Source organism: Rutidosis leptorrhynchoides, chromosome 2 (genome assembly GCF_046630445.1).
Source record: "Rutidosis leptorrhynchoides isolate AG116_Rl617_1_P2 chromosome 2, CSIRO_AGI_Rlap_v1, whole genome shotgun sequence".
NCBI lineage: Eukaryota > Viridiplantae > Streptophyta > Magnoliopsida > Asterales > Asteraceae > Rutidosis > Rutidosis leptorrhynchoides.
The window spans coordinates 664,587,650-664,606,918 of NC_092334.1; the positions used below are offsets into that span (position 1 = coordinate 664,587,650).

The following is a 19,269-nucleotide window of genomic DNA, read 5'->3' on the forward strand; positions in this document are numbered from 1 at the left end:
ATTATCTTGAATCAATCCACGACCCAGTGTATACGTATCTCAGTATTGATCACAACTCAAACTATATATATATTTTAGAATCAACCTCAACCCTGTATAGCTAACTCCAACATTCACATATAGAGTGTCTATGATTGTTCCGCAATATATATATATATATAGATGGGTCGACATGATAGGTCAAAATATTGTATACGTGTCTATGGTATCTCAAGATTACATAATATACAATATAAGTTGATTAGGTTATGGTTGGAATAGATTTATTACTAACTTTCACGTAGGTAAAATGAGTAGTTTTTATCAATCTTGTTTTACTCGCCATTTCTTCGTTTCTAATCCGTTTTGAGTGATTCCAGTGGCCACGGTTTCGTATTGAACTTAACTTTATGAATCTAAATAGAAAAAGTATAAGTTTATAGTCAGAAATACAAGTTACAAGTCGTTTTTGAAAGAGGTAGTCATTTCCGTCGAAAGAACGACATCTTGATGACCATTTTGAAAAACATACTTTCACTTTGAGTTTAACCATGATTTTTGGATATAGTTTCATGTTCATAAAAAAATCATTTTTCCAGAAGTATAGCTTTTAAATCAAAGTTCTTCTTAGCTTTTAATTATCCCAACCAAAACAGCCCCCGGTTTTACTACGACGGCGTATATCCAGTTTTATGGTGTTTATCGTGTTTCCGGGTTTTAAATGATTAAGTTAGCATATCATATAGATATAGAACATGTGTTTAGTTGATTTTAAAAGTCTAGTTAGAAGGATTAACTTTATTTGCGAACAAGTTTAGAATTAACTAAACTATGTTCTAGTGATTACAAGTTTATAACGTTGAATAAGACAGCTTTTTATGTATGAATCGAATGATGTTATTAACATCATTACTATCTCAAGTTCCTTGGATAAACCTACTGAAAATGAGAAAAATGGATCTAGCTTCAAAGGATCCTTGGATGGCTTGAAAGTTCTTGAAGCAGAATCATGACACGAAAACAATTTCAAGTAAGATTTCCACTCGAAATAAGATTGTTATAGTTATAGAAATTGAATTAAAGTTTGAATATGATTATTACCTTGTATTAGAAAGATAACCTACTGTAATTAACAAAGGTTTCTTGATCTTGGATGATTACTTGGAATGAATTTAGAAAACTTGGAAGTAAACTTGCAATCTTGGAAGTATTCTTGATTTTATGAAACTAGAACTTTTGGAATTTATGAAGAATACTTAGAACTTGAAGATAGAACTTGAGACAGATCAATTAAATGAAGAAAATTGAAGAATAAAAGTGTTTGTAGGTGTTTTTGGTCGTTGGTGTATGGATTAGATATAAAGGATATGTAATTTTGTTTTCATGTAAATAAGTCATGAATGATTACTCATATTTTTGTAATTTTATGAGATATTTCATGCTAGTTGCCAAATGATGGTTCCCACATGTGTTAGGTGACTCACATGGGCTGCTAAGAGCTGATCATTGGAGTGTATATACCAATAGTACATACATCTAAAAGCTGTGTATTGTACGAGTACGAATACGGGTGCATACGAGTAGATTTGTTGATGAAACTGAACGAGGATGTAATTGTAAGCATTTTTGTTAAGTAGAAGTATTTTGATAAGTGTCTTGAAGTCTTTCAAAAGTGTATGAATACATATTAAAACACTACATGTATATACATTTTAACTGAGTCGTTAAGTCATCGTTAGTCGTTACATGTAAATGTTGTTTTGAAACCTTTAGGTTAACGATCTTGTTAAATGTTGTTAACTCATTGTTTATTATATCAAATGAGACATTAAATTGTTATATTTTCATGATATTATGATATATAATATATCTTAGTATGATATATATACAGTTAAATGTCGTTACAACGATAATCGTTACATATATGTCTCGTTTCGAAATCATTAAGTTAGTAGTCTTATTTTTACATATGTAGTTCATTGTTAATACACTTAATGATATATTTACTTATCATTTAACATAATTAATCAAGTGTATCAATATCTTAATATGATTTATATGTACCTAGTAAGACGTTATAACGATAATCGTTATATATATCGTTTTCGAGTTTCTTAATTTAATAGTCTCATTTTTATGTATATAACTCATTGTTAAAATACCTAATGAGATACATACTTATAATAAAATCATGTTAACTATATATATAACCATATATATGTCATCGTATAGTTTTTACAAGTTTTAACGTTCGTGAATCACCGGTCAACTTGGGTGGTCATTTGTCTATATGAAACCTATTCCAATTAATCAAGTCTTAATAAGTTTGATTGCTTAATATATTGGAAACACTTAATCATGTGAATATCAATTTCATTTAATATATATAAACATGGAAAAGTTCGGGTCACTACATGAACTATTCAGACTTTTGAGGACATGTTGCGAGCATGTGTCATTGATTTCAGAAACGGATGGGATAAGTACTTACCACTAGCTGAGTTCTCATACAATAACAGCTACCATGCGAGCATTAAAGCTGCACCTTTTGAGGCATTGTACGGAAGGAAGTGTAGGTCTCCTGTTTGTTGGAGCGAATTGGGAGATAGTCAATTGACAGGCCCTGAGATTATTCAGGAGACAACGGAGAAAATTCTACAGATTCAGGAACGATTGAGAACGACTCAGAGTCGTCAAAAGAGTTATGTCGATGTTAGACGGAAGGACATAGAATTCCAAGTTGGTGATAAAGTTATGCTTAAAGTATCACCTTGGAAGGGTGTTGTACGATTTGGGAAACGAGGTAAATTGAGTCCTAGATATGTTGGACCATTCGAGATAACCGAAAGAGTTGGACCGGTAGCTTACAGGTTGGAGCTGCCACAAGCACTCAGCGGTATACACGACGTATTTCATGTATCCAACTTGAAGAAGTGCATAGCCGACGAGAATTTGATTATTCCATTAGAGGAACTGCGTATCGACGACAAACTTCATTTCATTGAAGAACCTGTCAAAATCTTGGGCCGTGAGGTCAAACAATTGAAACAAAGCCGAATTCTTATCGTTAAAGTTCGGTGGAACGCGAGAAGAGGACCAGAGTTCACGTGGGAGCGTGAAGACCAGATGAGGCTGAAGTATCCACAACTGATTCCTGAGGAACCTACTTCAGATTATCACTAAAATTTCGGGACAAAATTTTCAATAACAGGTGGGTAATGTAACAACTCTGGTTTTTTCGTTACTTCCGTTAACCTTCCGATAGTTTACTTAACGGCGATTATTTAACTTTTGTGAGTTTACGTGTAATAAATGCATATTTGATCTTTGGAGGGTTACAATAATTAATATGGGTTGATATTAATTCAAATAAATATTTCGGATAATGAAATACGATAAAAAAGATGCGATTTTGATAACTGCTTTTTTGAGCAACGAAACGTTCGGGTTTATTTTAATAATTAAATTATTAATTATTAACTTTTCAAAAATAATTAATTTATTGGATTTTTAATAAATTAACGTTTGGTTGCGTTTAACGATCGGTTTAGCGTTCCGGGACTTCGGTACGACTAAACGACACTTGAAACGAGCCACGATTACACGAAATTGCAAAACACGAGCCCGGGAGTACCCCATGGGTCCCATTCAGCCGAAACCCCACTCCCCACCCCTTTTTAATTTAAAAATTACAACTTTGAGGGCTTAAGTGTAAATTAGGGGTATTAGGGCTAGATATAAATACTTGTGATTAAACCTAAACTAATCCTCCTCCCCATTTATTTTTTTTTTTGGTCGACTTTTTTTGCTCCTCCCTCCCTTGCTGCTGCCGTCCACCACCACACACCCACACACACTCAAAAATTATTTTTTTTTATCAAACCTCAAGAACAAACGTTGTGATTCGCGTTATCCTCTACGTATTGGTGTGCTTTAATTCTTGATCTAAGGTATATTTACATGAACCCTAATATTAAAAATCTGATTTTTAATAAAGTTTCATAGTTATGTTGTCAATTGCTCAAGTCTATACGCGTACGTGTTAATTGTAATCGTTATATTGATTGTTTGATGCGTTAGGGTTTAAAAACGAATTTGTTTATGCATGATCAGAAAAATTAAGTTTTTCAAATGTTAATTATTATGTTATATTCAGATTCCTTGCAAAAAACTATTGAGTTTAGGCTTTGGATTCGCTTGATTTCGTTTCCGGATTATCAAGTTATGCTTAATTGAAATTAACGTTGTGTTTTCGTGATTGATCGGAAATCTGGATTTGATAGACCATGAATTGGAATGTGAAACTTATACCACTGGAAATATAATTTAAAAACACTCAATTTATACTAGGATATTATGTCGTTTGCTTATGTATAACCCGAGATATGCTTAAATTAGTGTAAAAGTAGTTTTATACAGCACTTGCATGAAAATAACCTTGTATGATAAAATTTGGTAACTTCTATGATTAAAGCTTTGCATATTTGAAATGTACACAAAAATTACTTCACCTTTCATGTAGATATCATAGGCTAATTGTATCTAGATCTTCGGATAATCGCGTGTGAATGTGACTAGCTAAACTAGAATCGAATCTGTAAATTGATCTCTGTTTTATACTCTGTGGATTGTGTTTATTGAATGAGCATGTAAGCTTCTGTAATATGAATTTTAACATGATATGTGACTTATTGTTAGTTTACGTCAATCTCTAAAACCTTATGCATTGGGCACAATAGAGCCGTACTTTATGTGGATTCTGATTTGAGCTGAAAAACTGAACATCTAACTTGCATGAATAAACTGTACAAATTGGCTAAACAAAATTTGCTAAATTTTTTATATGTGTTAATTTGACTTGTCCTTGAACTATGGCCACTGGTCTTGTATCAATTTCATGTTCCTAGCTTCGGTTATAGCCAAAACGGAATCAGTGCGCGGTCAGAAACTGACTTGGCAAACCCCAAATGTACCCCTTCTGATTCCTGACTTTTAATTATCGTATGAGTCCCTGTCCGGACTTTTTGGAATCGATTTTAAGTATATTTATTATCTGGAGTTTGCCATTTCTACATGAATTTTTTACTATGAGATAATGTGCTAAGTATGCTACGTGTTCATGAACTTTGTGCACAACGATAAACTGAAATTGTGAAAATGATCATTTTTGCCCTGAAACGTGTTTTTTGACTTAGGATTGATATGTTGACCAACATTTGACATGAACCTACTGATGTTAACTTTAGTTGACCACATTGACCAAGTTTGACTTTTGGTTTGACTTCGGTTGACTTTGTTTGACTTGCATGAGTTACTTGACTATATGTTGACTTTTACTTTGAAACGCGTCGAGTCGAGCAATAAGACAACTTATACTATGAAACCACCCTTATTTAAGATACATATATTCACCAACCTAAATACGTATAATTAGGTTGCATTATTCAGCTGTAAACCGTACAAGTTTTATCTGTCATCCAAGCTTATTCAAAGGTGAGTCTACAGTCCTACTTTTTACATGTTTTCAGGGATGAGAATACACGCTGTTATACTTATTTTATCAAATGCTTTTGTATTGACACGAGTACTATATATGCATATTGAGTTTGTTCACAAAGCCTCTAGCTTGAATACTTTTAATACCATCGGTGTAAGCACAATTTAGATGGACGGATCCGTTAGGTTGACAACCTCACCCGCTATAATAACGGTGGTGCATTTATTTTGAACATTAGATACGCTCGAACAAGTGTATAACATTTTAGGAGGTAAAGGTGGGTATAGTGGCTTCTATACTCGGGTCATTGCTAGTATTCAGGTGCTCATATTATCCAAACATTTTTACGACTTGGTGTTGTACTTGTAAAATCTCGTGGTCAAGGAAACTAAACTATTTTTCTGATAACTGTTTTTCAGATGCTATACAACGTTATGTAAAACTGTGGTTTACGAACAAAATGAGATAAAACTTGACATGGTATTGTTTACAGATATTCGAAACTTGACATAGTAGTGTCAACAAACTTTTGGAACGAGAAACTGTGTTGTCTAAAAACTATAACATTAAACCTTGGTGGTCTTCCACTAATAAACGTTTTCGAAATGTTATTTCTTAAACATACTGTTGTGTTTACCTAAAACCTGTAGATTCACTCAACATTATTGTTGATCCGTTTTGCGTGTTTTATTCTCAGGTATTAATTGTTTCCGCTGTAGAATATTGCTGTTACGTAGAAGTCAAGCCAAGCACTGGGACCAGCGTTAACATTCCGTTAAAGGAATTTTTGACGGGGTGTTACACCTCATCCCTCTCGCCCTACCAAGTTTCTTCCACATGAAATGTTGCAGCACGAATATTTTCTCTTTTTTTATTTCCCAGCATTATTTATTTGTACATTACTATAAATAACTTGTACATTACATATTTAATTAATTTTGTGGGGTATGTGATGGGAAGGAAGTATGTCATGGTTGGTAATAGTGTGTTATGAGAGTGTTATGGGAGGAAGTGGTGAGAAACGGAGGGAGGGAGGGAGAGGGAGAGAGAGAGAGAGAGAGAGAGAGAGAGAGAGAGAGAGAGAGAGAGAGAGAGAGAGAGAGAGAGCGCTGATGTGGCGCTGAGGAAGTGTTGATGACGGCATCATGGTTGGGATTGGTCTTATGCATAGAACCTCATAGTTAGTTTTTTAACTTAGTATTTATGTGATTATTGTAGTAATTTGTTTTTTAACGGCCCTTCGGTTGTGATTATTGTAGTAATATTGTTTTTCTAACACATGTTATGCTTTAGTTATCTACAAAAAATTATTCTAAACATAAACACTTATGGTTCAGGTAACCTGACTCAAACAAGATGACGTACTTCCTGACCCGCCCATTATGTCACATAGGAAAAATGAGTACTTTAAGATTTCTGAGTGACCGTATATGGAATGCAGTAATGCAGGTGGTGACGAAGGGGCACATGAAATTTGTCCGCAAACTCAACCATCAATAGTCTTGCCACCATGGATGTTGCAGCACATGAACCAATAGAATCTTGTTACGACCCAAAAATTTCGATTAGAACTTTATGTATAAAATTTCCATTAACCAACCTTGAAAATAATTATGATATGTTGTTATGGTGTATAATGGTAATGGTAATGATAATGATACGGAGTAATAATTCAAAATTTCTGATGAAAAAACTACTAAAATATGCAAATCAAATCAAATTAACTATTTATTACTCATAATTCAATGCGATAGATCACAATTAACCGTAAAAATTATTTGGTATGATCTGAATTGATTTTCTAATATGTCCTACCCACCCAATTTGTCACCTCTAGTTCCAGCAAATTAAAGCATAAATTCTACCTCATCTTAGAAAGTTTCACACGATTTTGTTATGTGAATATGTCAAATACACAGTTATTATATTTTATTTTATACTCTAATATTCAAAGAATATGAATAAATTAAATAATAATATTGTGCACGTCTACCTAGATATGTAGCACGTAGAGTTGACCATAACATATTTTATGTTTACCATTCCACCTTAAATTACATAGTATTGCATACATAATTGAGTGCTAAATACATCTTGATTATATCCACCCAAGAATCAGATCTTCAAATTTAATCACCAAGAAACAACCTTACGTCTTTTTTATGCTTCCCACGTTCAACAAACAACATTGGACCCTATCATTTTTTATAAAAAAAAACTTATTCTCCCTACATCACTATAAAAGTCTTTTTTGAATCTACACAATAGTCACATACTAACAAAATTCAAGATGATGAGGGTGAGGAGCAAATTTGGTGGGTTCAACTCAATGAGGGCTCGTGTTCAAGTTCGTTCGCCATCACCACGACACAAGAAATCTTATAGTTTGGGTCGATTGAGTGATGGTGTTAAGACGGTGGCTTTTTCGGGTAGTGAAAATAGTAGTGGAGAATTGAATTTCGATATTAGTAGGGAAATGTTGAAAGGTGAAACCGAAGTGGATGATGGGTGTGGGAATATAGTAATGGTGGTTGTTGATTCGAGTATCGAATCAAAAGGTGCACTTCAATGGGCTCTTGATCATACTGTTCAAAATCAAGATACCATAATTCTTCTTCATGTTGCAAGTGCTTCAAAACTAGGTAAATTTACAACCTTTTTAGCTTTATATTAATATTAAAGATAGTCAATATGAATGTCCAAGTTTTAAACTTTTTTGGATTAACACTACAAAATCTGTCTTCTGAATATAAATGTATTTCTTGGGTGATAATCTTGGATCAATAAAGTCATATTGGGTGGTTTTTGTTTACATTTACAGGTTGTAAATCAAGAGAGCAGGTTAATCAAAGAGCACGTGACCATCTCAGCTCCATCAAGAAAAATCTTCAAATAAAGAGGCCCGAGGTATGTAGATAGACTAAGTTAAAGAATTTATATTCGATCCTAAAAGATCAATCTACTGGCGCATACATGTCAATAAAACAGATAAGATTTTCCCTATTCAGGCTCCACGAGAAATAAAGTATTATTTACTCAGATGTACGCGGCCTAATCAGTTATTCAATGACTGTTTGACCCTTTTATAACTTGGTCACTCCAAAATATGGCTCTAGTAAAGTTTGAAACTGATTACTGTTTGAAAGGGGGTTAACTTTTATAGTCTATACTTGGTTGACAAGTGGTGTTAGACCAATTTTTAGTCCAACTATTTACTATTATGTCACATTTTCCTTGTATGAAACTATAGGTCATTTTGTAGATAATAATTGAGGATTTAAGCTACTTACTTTTTTTTATCTTATGAAAAAGGTGAAAGTTGAGATAGAAATAAGACAAGGAAAGGAAAAGGGTCCGATAATAGTCGAAGCAGCAAAACAAGAAAGAGTGTCGTTGTTGGTTTTGGGTCAACGAAAAAAGTCATTGATATGGAGAATGCGAACAATGTGGGCAGGAAAAAGAAGCAAAAACCGAGTCGTTGATTATTGTATTCAGAATGCGAATTGCATGACAATTGCAGTTAGACGAAAGAACAAACGACATGGAGGTTATCTCATCACCACTAAAAGACACAAGAACTTCTGGCTTTTGGCCTAATCTATGGATTTTAATATCAATTTGTACATTAATTTGGTAATCATTTCGAGTTCGAATTTGGTACTTTAATTAGAAGTTTTAATTAGAAACTACTTTTTATTCCATTATATGCAAAGCAAGATTAAAAACTAATTATGTTACTATAAAAATGATCAAATAATAATCTAAATGATAATAATGAATTATATATTGCTATCACAATTCACAAACAGCCCTGAATATAACCTATAGTTTTCACCAGAAGGATACTTTATTTCCATCAGTATCCACTTAAATTAGTTGACCTATTCAAGATTTAATAACTTTCCTTGACCTTAAAGAAAAAACCAAAAAACACCTTTTTTTAATACAAAAACACCTTTTTTATACAAAAACACATTTTTTTACAGAAAACACCAATTTTTAATATAACTGTCAACTTCATATAAAGGAATACTTAAATTATGCTTTCAAAATACTCATACAATAGTTAATTTCTGAAGATTCAACCAACAATCCAACCTCTAAACCAAAAGAGTAGATTTCTTGTTCTTAATTCCTGTTAAACTTCACTCAGAAAAAAAAGTCAAACCATAAAACTCAACGCTATCTTAGAAACTGTTGTCATCAGTATTCACATAACGAATCTATACTCCGAACAAAATGTTTACTTATATCAGTAGCTTCGTAGACGAATATATACCCTGCAATGTCAGGGTAATTCCTATACATAATTATGCATTATTACCAATAAAAATTAATTAATACTAATAATTGCTATAAAAAAAATACTAGCGATAAACCGCATATCAACCAAACAACCTACGACAAACGCCTAACACACCACTAACTCGAGGGTGGTTAACTAACTAACGAACTAACCCACGATGACCTCAGCGTAGGATGCTTACGAGCTCTGTCTGTGATGGCTGCTGCTGCAAACATTCTTCTGGATTTGAGTAAAAGTAATCTTCTTCTTTCGGTTTATCTAGAATAACTACTCGTTTTTTCGGGCTCCCCATACGCGCACCATGTGCATCTTTCACAGAAAACGAAAACTCATCCCAATTCAATAATCCACTCGTGTATTTGTCTATTAGTTCAACTAGTAGCTTTCTATTCAATAATATCGTTTTCTTGTAACCCAAATACCTGAAAAAGATAAAATATGATTTATCTTTATAGGTGTGATTAAATTGGTCACGATAATGATATGAAGGTTGTAAAAGTCGCGAGCCGGGGATGAGTCGGCCGGGACCTTGAAAAGGACGAGTTGGGGACGAATCGGGCGTTAACCAACGTTGACTTTCAGTAATATTACGCATAAATATATCAAACATAAAACATCAACCTTTTGGGAGGTGAAATTTCCAAATTGATTTTTGATAGATCCACATGAGTTTACTAAAATATCCTTAGATGACACAATTTTCTTGTTACAATTTATTTGAGGGTATTATGGGAAGATAGCATCAAATTGTGGTGGATGTATCAAAAATCAATTTGGAAATATCACCTACCAACATTGAAATATCCTATTTCAATATTTCAAATACAGGGCACAAAATCTAATTTTAAAAAATATTAAAAATTTTACCAACTTTGACTTTGACCGACTCAGGCCGACTTTTAGGCGTTTTTGGGCGAAACGGAAGGGGTTAGTCCTAAAACCGACATGTCAGCCAACTCGTCTGACTTCTACAACAGTGAACGATATAAGATAGAAAGAACTTATTATTGTACCTTCGATGACCTTCTACAACTTTGGCCATGTTGCCGTAATAAGTTGGGATAAAAATGTCACTCTCCAATGATACAAGATAGTCCAATGCAGCCATTTGTGACGAATGATTTTGAATAAACTGTAGGTCATCTGCTCCTAATAACGTCTCTTTTCTTACCTGTATAACCAAAAGGGTTAAAATCGTAACTTTCCATCATTCTGTGTATCAAAACATTACTGATTTCAGCACTTCGACTTACGAGCTTTGGAAAAGCGCCTGCAAGAGCATCCATTCTCCTTTGACCGCCATATATTTCACCAGCCGCAACGTAAATCTGGATGTCTCGGTCAATGTCGAGGGCTCTTAAAGTCAACGCGGTTTCCTCGGGAGTCAAAGGACATAACCCGTCTTTCCGTTTCAATTCAGAGTTTATAATCTTTTCTTTCCACCAACGGTATGCATATCTGTCAGAAAATAACAATTAAACTTTTTTTTAAAAAAAATAACACAAGAGATGGTATAACCATATTTTAACAATGCTTGTTAACTGAAATCGAAGGGTCAAACCTCATTTTAGTCAACTCTTCAACTTCATTAGGATTACATCCCTGACTACATCCAGAAAACGCTAGCATGTCCATTTCGTATCTTAAATGAAGAACAAGAAATGGCCCGTTTTGTCTCAATAGCTGTACAACACGCCTGCCCAAATGTTCTATCTGAGGAGTAAATCTCAAAGCATTGAAGTTTACTCGACACCTGAGTTTTTGTAGGCCAAGGGGTTGACCATTATTGGCAAGCCGAGCATCAGTTCTATTCAAATGCACGACTTTGTATTTTTGAATCAAAGGAAGAATCTGGACACAGAAATACCAAAACCTCAAATAAGATTGTAAGTAGAAATTTTTTATTCCATGTAATAAATATCAGCAAATTACACACACTCACACAAAAATCTACCTGGTTACGATAATAAGAAATATCAGACCAGCTAACGGGAGGCATCGTATGTACCATTCCTAAATCGAGTCTCCTTTTAAGCCTGGGAGGAAGCTGTTTAATGATCCGAACTTCATCTCTCAAAGACGTTATGAAATGATTCACATCAAAAATATCCTCAAATTCACTGTAATTGGCAGTTTCAGCAACAATCAAACTCAAAAAACATGAATTTCAGTAAAGATTTAGAAATTCTAGTAAAAAATGATTTTCCAAACCTTGGATCAGCCCAAAAAGATGTTTTATCTAGCTCGGGAACTACAAGTGTAACATTCAAAAATCTTGCAATTGCAACCATATCACAAATCTACATGATGAACATATAAGTCAAAACATATGCAACTAATTTGTTTCTAAAGCGAATTCATCAATACATAAAGAAAACACTCACCGCGGAGCGCATTTGATTGAGCCCTCCATTACACGATACCATTAAGTAACCATTGTTTTTGTATACCCCTACACATACAACATAATACAAAACACAATCTTCTTATATATATAAAAAAACATAATTATGTCATCTTTTTTCAAGAGTTTTCTCATTGATTTGGATGATGATGTCATAATTGTCTCTCTCTTATTTCAATCATTGATTTGAAGTCCAACCATTATCTTGAATTTCAACTACTGATTTGATAATTAAAATTAAAACTTAATTATTCGGCCAAGTCCGAGTTAAACTTAGTTACTTATAACAAAAAAGGCATAAAACAGAACAATTCAAGAAACACATTACCATATCAAGTATTGTCATTCATGTTACAATTATCATAACAATTCAATAATATTCAACAAACCAATATCATGTCATGCTACAACCTCAACAAAAAAATATTAAAATATCATAAAGATGAAGAAAAAAACTCACTTTTGGGTGGAAGAACTCTAGCAGGGGCAGTAGGCAAATACTTAACATCTAAAGAATGTGAATCTTGAGAGGATGAAGAAGGCCAACCTTTTAAAACCCTAGGGCCCCATGTATCACTTAATGCTGTTAATTGAACCAAACATGTCCATAATAACACCATTGTTATTCCCCTTATAATCCATATCTTCATTTTAGGTGATTTTGCATTTGCTTTAAATTTTTCAACTTTATTTCCCCCGAATGATTTCCATCCCATTTCTTTAATTCCAATTCTGTTTTTCATATCATTCCATTCATCAACACCCTATCAAACCCTAAGATCAAGATCTTAAAAAGATTCAAAATTTATAACAATATTTAACTATAATTGGATTGCAAACTCAACAACCAACCAAAAATTAAACTCTTTACCAATCTTAATTAAAACCCTTTGAATTTAAAATACAGATTTTATAAAAGATCGTGATTTATTCAAAAAGAAGGGTTGATCTCAATTGGGTATCAAGGGATTTTGATGTTGGCATGAAAAGTTAACACATTTTGGCATTTGATTAAATAAGTTGAGAAATCTTGAGAAAAAATTGAATGTTTTTGAAAAAAAATATTAACGAATGATTGGGGAGGTTTTGACGGTGGTGGTTATGCGGTGGTGGAAGTTTCCGGCGACGGTGGAGGGGATAATGAAGAGAAAAAAATACAAGGATTTCACAGGGAGGGAGAGTCGTGAAATTGGTAAGGGTTTTGTTTTCATTTATATTTATATTTATATTTATATTTATATTATATTTATATTTATATATTTATATATTTATATTTATATTTATATATTTAAGATTTATACTCCGTATATAAATATCATATCATATACTAGGTATATATTATATTATATTTATATTATATTACTATACTAACTATTAAACAAAAATGATGAATAGCACTAAGGGTATTTTGTACTTTTCACTCTTTTTTTTCCTTCCTTCTAGCTAAATTCCATTTCACCACAAATACTCTCACATTTTGTTCAAAAATTAAAATCAAACAGGGGGTAAAGTGTCAAATCACCATTTTCATAAAAAAAAATCTTAAATAAACTCCACTCAAATATTCAATGTGTAATGACCCGGAATTTTTCGGCCAAATTATACTTATGAGATTAATATTTACATAAATTAAACCATACCAACATGATAAGCAATCCAAATTGTTGAGACTTGTGTTTTTGAAAAGAGTTTTACACAACGTTTGACCGTCCAATATGACCGATGATATCACGAACTATATAACATACGATAATTATACGTTTGTGATATATATGTATTTATATATATATTTAACATGATCTAAGGATAGTTTAACATCTCATTGTGTACTAATGACAATGAGTTATAAGTATATTTTGAAACTACTAACTTAAGTTTTCAAAACGATAACTATACGTAACATTCTTTGATATATATACTTATAATCTATAATGCTTATACATGTATCGTATATATAATGTATTTAATCACTTTTTAAGGACTTAAATACATAAAACAATATAAGTATATTCACAAAAGATAGCTATATTTGAATTCTCGTTCCGTTTCCTCGAGATTTCTATACGTATATCTAGGGTATATGTACCCGTATCATACCCAGCTTCTATATGTATTTACTATTGGTATATACACATCAAATCAACATCTTAATCAACATTATTACTGCCCTAGATATGAGGTAACTAGAATTTGTCAAGTAGTATGAATTATTAGTAAGAAAACAAAATTAGGAATCCTTTTCTTTCTTTATAAACTAAAAACGTTTTTATAAATGAACACCATTTCTTCACTCCATTTTCTCATACCTACACCCTCATTTCTCTCTCAAAATACTCCTAACTTCATACTTGATCATCTCCAAGCATTTTCCCCATCATTTAGCTTCAATTACAAGCCTTAAACACCATAAGAAAAGTCTTTCAAGAACATATCAAAATAACCACTCATTTGAAGAAGTTTACTTCCAACCTTTTGATCTAACTCCACCACTCTTTGATTCCAATATTATTTCTTATCTTTTGCAGTAACTTTGTCCAAGTAACTTGAGGTAGTAACCTTGTTCATAATCTTATTCAATTCATATTCATATAGCTATCTTATTTTGTGGTATAAAATTTTAACAACAAGAACATAGTTTGAATGATTTCAAACTTGTTCGCAAACTAAATAAATCCTTCTAACTTGACTTTTAAAACACTTCAAGACCTGTAATATATCATAATGATATGCTAACCTAACAAGAAATAACTTGGTTTTACAAAGAACATCTTAAAAACTGAATCTACGTCGTCGGAGTGCAACCGGGGGCTGTTTTGGGTTGGATAATTAAAAACCATCTTGAACTTTGAATTGGAAGTTCATGTTCTGGAAAAAATGATATTTCTTATGAATATGTTAACACATAAAAATTTCATGGTTTAACTCAAAGTGTAAGTATTTTTAGAAAAATGATCATTAAATGTTGTTTTTATGATGGAAAATGATCACTTTCATAAGTTTCACCAAAGTTTGACCTATAACCTATGATTTCAAATACAAACTAAGGTATTTTCAGTTCATATTCTTAAAATTTGACTCGATCCAAGGAAGTGGCAAGTTGAACCAACAAAAACGGAGTTGTAATGAAGAAACTACGACTAAAACAAGATTGGGTATCCGAAGCTAGTTTAGCTACGAAAATATTTGGAGAAAAAGTAAATTAATCATATCTTTCCTAATTAATATGATATTTTATATATAATTACTTATGATTTGATTTTATATATTTCAGGACCACCCGTAAACAACACGAGAAGATTAATCATAAGACCTCATGATTGTACGCAACACGTCATTTGACAACACGGTACTTTATGTACGCAACACGTCATTTGACAACATGGTACCATGGGTCGAGATTAATTCTGATTAATACGAATACGATGGGGTCTTTATTTATTTTATTTAAGCAACTAATTGTGGACCACTAACATCGGACTGCTAACTACGGACTAAGAAAATATTAAAAGTATCAAAAGTATATATATATATGTAACGATTACTTAAAAAGAAAATATGTTGATATATTATATATATGGTTAGGTTCGTGATATCTATCGGAGACCAAGTCGAATTAAATACCTTCAAGGCAAAAGTGAGTTTCATTTGCTCCCTTTTTAATTGCTTTTGCAATATATATTTTTGGGCTGAGAATACATGCGCTGCTTTTATAAATGTTTACAAAATAGACACAAGTACTTAAAAATATATTCTACGTTGAGTTGTACCACTGACATATTTCCCTGTAGCTTGGTAACTACTATTTACATGGGTATTGTAAACGCGAATCCTGTTGATAGATCTATCGGGCCTGACAACCCCAACCGGACTGGACGACCAGTATTCAACGGTTGCACAGTACTTCGTTTTGGTGACTACACTTGGTACGGTGTAGTGAGATTTCATAATAAAGGGAATATGCGACGTTGATTAAATGTTAAGTATGGTTACCAAGTGCTCAACCACTTAGAATGCTTTACATACACTTGCGAGTGTGTTATGTTTATGATTATGAAATCTTGTAGTCTATTAACATATTGAAATTATTGTTATGATAAACCTATGAACTCACCAACCTTTTGGTTGACACTTTAAAGCATGTTTATTCTCAGGTATGAATTAAGTCTTCCGCTGTGCATTTGCTCAATATAAGGACATTACTTGGAGCCGATCATTGCAATGGGACCAAATGTTGATGACTTCGTCCAGGTGGATTAGGACGGGTCCTTTCAGTTGGTATCAGAGCGGTGGTCGTAGCGAACCAGGTCTTGCATTAGTGTGTCTAACTAGTAGTTGTTAGGATGCATTAATGAGTCTGGACTTCGACCGTGTCTACATGTCAAAAGTTTTGCTTATCATTTCTAGTCGGAAATCATCTGCTTATCATCCTTAAGAAATTACCTGCTTATCATTCATAAGTCTAGACATGTTTTACTGCATTTACTGCATTGATAGTGTATAGACGAATTCTTATCTTAGCATATCTGTTATTGCGAACTTTGACTGATATCTTTTCAAAGATTCTCCGTAATTTACGGGATTTTGGTATTATATATACATATGTAAATTATGTATTGAAGAGTACCAAATCTAACTCCTATAATCTATTCCATACCAAAAATTCATTTTCCCCATTATACAAGATGGATTCCGCATCTAGTTTGAATTCTTCAGATTCCGACAGTTATGCCGATATGGATTTCCATTCGGGCTCCGAAAGCAGCGTCACCAGAATGGATCAACCAATATCCCATCATCTATTCTGGATGAATTGGGGATGGGTTCGTAATATACTAAATCACTGGAGACAAGAAGAAGGTGATCCATTCCATCCACCAAATTGCCCTCTTGGCGATGAACCTGAAGCACTTACCGGCGAACCTATTCGAAACACCATTTTCTCTCTCATTTCTAGAGTATCTCGTCACGATTATATACTATCCCATATTACAAATCTTGTTCATTTGCTCGCTCCAACCGCCAATCATCCCGGTGTACTAGCAGAAGTTAACGAACTTCGCGCTCGCGTGACGGCTTTTCAGAACATGGTGCGAAGGTTGCAAACACCAGCAGCAGCACCAGCAGCATAATCAGCACCACCATCAATAACATCAACAATACCATCATCACCACTAACAAACAACATCCGCATCACACGTCTCGACATCATAATCTGTCCCATAAACATCAACATCATACGCACCATAGATACCAAGGAGTACCAACAATAATGAACGATGAAGTATTGATCCATAACTTCATTGATATTCTGCGAAGAATATGTGGTTTCAAAAAGTTTTAGAGATTTCTTATTCTAGCTCAAACCGAAAAGCAAATGAGATTAATATCATATTAACTCATTAAATTCATGATTTCATCTGAAGAAAATATATATGTATATATGTTTTCATAAAGATTGTAATTAAAAGTTCTTTTGTACAAAATATTAATGGTGAAATTATTTTTTTTAACGGGTAGGTAATACCCGAGGAATAATTAGATTTTATCTTAATAAGTTACATTGTACATTCGTCGAAGCTGATTCAACAGTCATTTACTATCCTACTTACAACCACCGATATACGTATCCGTTCACCGCAGAATAACCATTTTCATTCAATTTCATATTTAGATTTTGACTTCCCAGAATCCAACAAGTGGCATATGAAGAAAACATATGACAAAATAAAATCTGTTAGAAACAAACAAATTAACTATGAAAAATTTTGTTAAGAATCCACGCTAACTGTTCCAGCTAACTGTTCCTAGCTAACTGATTACATTTCATTTATCGCAGTTTATTTATCGTACTTTTATCTATCGCACTTTTATCTATCGTCATTTAATTTCTGTAATTATTTTATGCACTTTAAATATCGGGACACGTATACAATGTTTTGACATATCATATCGACGCATCTATATATATTATTTGGAATCACCATAGACACTCTATATGCAGTAATGATCGAGTTCTCTATACAGGGTTGAGGTTGATTCTACAATAATATATATAGTTTGAGTTGTGATCGAGTCTGAGAGGTATACGGGTCACGACACGTATTAATTAATTCGTATATTATATATTAAACTATATATGAATTATTGGACTGTTACTGTGGACTATCGACTGTGGACTAATGACATTGGACAATTAAAATGAATTAAAATATTGATTATAACATATGAAATTAAACATTTCTTCAAGATTGCCACTTGATTTCATCTTAAACCTCATTGTATCTCGACGATTACAATCAGCGTTCAAATCTATCATGATTCTTAAAAACACCTCAATCGAGAGGATAAACTGTAGTGACCCGAACTTTTCCATGTTTATATATATATTAAATGAAATTGTTATTTACATGATTAAGTGTTTCCAACATGTTAAGCAATCAAACTTGTTAAGACTTGATTAATTGAAATAGGTTTCATATAGACAATTGACCACCCAAGTTGACCGGTGATTCACGAACGTTAAAACTTGTAAAAACTATACGATGACATATATATGGTTATGTATATAGTTAACATGATTTTATTATAAGTATGTATCTCATTAGGTATTTTAACAATGAGTTATATACATAAAAATGAGACTATTAATTTAAGAAACTCGAAAACGATATATATAACGATTATCGTTATAACAACGTCTTACTAGGTACATATGAATCATATTAAGATATTGATACACTTGGTTAATTATGTTAAATGATAATTAAATATATTATTAAGTGTATTAACAATGAAATACATATGTAAAAATAAGACTACTAACTTAATGATTTCGAAACGAGACATATATGTAAAGATTATCGTTGTAACGACATTTAACTGTATATACATCATACTAAGATATATTATATATCATAATATCATGATAATATAACAATTTAACATCTCATTTGTTATAATAAACAATGGGTTAACAACATTCAACAAGATCGTTAACCTAAAGGTTTCAAAACAACATTTATATGTAACGACTAACGATGACTTAACGACTCAGTTAAAATATATATACATGTAGTGTTTTAA

At 32.6% G+C, this 19,269-nt stretch overlaps 2 protein-coding genes across 2 annotated transcripts; one reads left to right on the top strand and one right to left on the bottom strand.

Annotated features, from left to right (window-relative positions):
• Nucleotides 1-7,991: 7,991 nt before the first annotated feature.
• On the top strand, nucleotides 7,992-9,073 carry LOC139893888 (uncharacterized). The gene is made up of 3 exons (XM_071877087.1): nucleotides 7,992-8,138; nucleotides 8,315-8,383; nucleotides 8,789-9,073. The coding sequence occupies exons 1-3, from the start codon at nucleotides 8,001-8,003 to the stop codon at nucleotides 9,071-9,073; spliced, it is 492 nt and encodes a 163-aa protein (XP_071733188.1). The 5' UTR covers nucleotides 7,992-8,000.
• A 619-nt stretch (nucleotides 9,074-9,692) lies between these two features.
• On the bottom strand, nucleotides 9,693-13,356 carry LOC139893889 (rhamnogalacturonan I rhamnosyltransferase 1-like). Its single transcript, XM_071877088.1, has 8 exons — nucleotides 12,647-13,356; nucleotides 12,167-12,234; nucleotides 11,994-12,082; nucleotides 11,737-11,902; nucleotides 11,344-11,633; nucleotides 11,036-11,240; nucleotides 10,796-10,953; nucleotides 9,693-10,204 (listed from the first exon to the last, which is right to left on the bottom strand). Exons 1-8 carry the CDS (start codon nucleotides 12,927-12,929, stop codon nucleotides 9,946-9,948), a joined length of 1,518 nt encoding a protein of 505 aa, XP_071733189.1. The 5' UTR covers nucleotides 12,930-13,356; the 3' UTR covers nucleotides 9,693-9,945.
• Between the last annotated feature and the right edge of the window lie 5,913 nt (nucleotides 13,357-19,269).

Bases quoted from the DNA above. Each gene is read 5' to 3' on its own strand.
- LOC139893889 (XM_071877088.1), bottom strand. From the start codon at position 12,929: ATGAAAAACAGAATTGGAATTAAAGAAATGGGATGGAAATCATTCGGG. The intron at 12,083-12,166 runs GTGAGTGTTTTC...TTCATCATGTAG, and splicing joins TCAATCAAATGCGCTCCGCG to ATTTGTGATATGGTTGCAAT. The intron at 11,241-11,343 runs GTTTGACCCTTC...ATTTTCTGACAG, and splicing joins GAAGAGTTGACTAAAATGAG to ATATGCATACCGTTGGTGGA.
- LOC139893888 (XM_071877087.1), top strand. From the start codon at position 8,001: ATGGTGGTTGTTGATTCGAGTATCGAATCAAAAGGTGCACTTCAATGG. The intron at 8,139-8,314 runs GCTTTATATTAA...AAATCAAGAGAG, and splicing joins GTAAATTTACAACCTTTTTA to CAGGTTAATCAAAGAGCACG. The intron at 8,384-8,788 runs GTATGTAGATAG...CTTATGAAAAAG, and splicing joins TTCAAATAAAGAGGCCCGAG to GTGAAAGTTGAGATAGAAAT.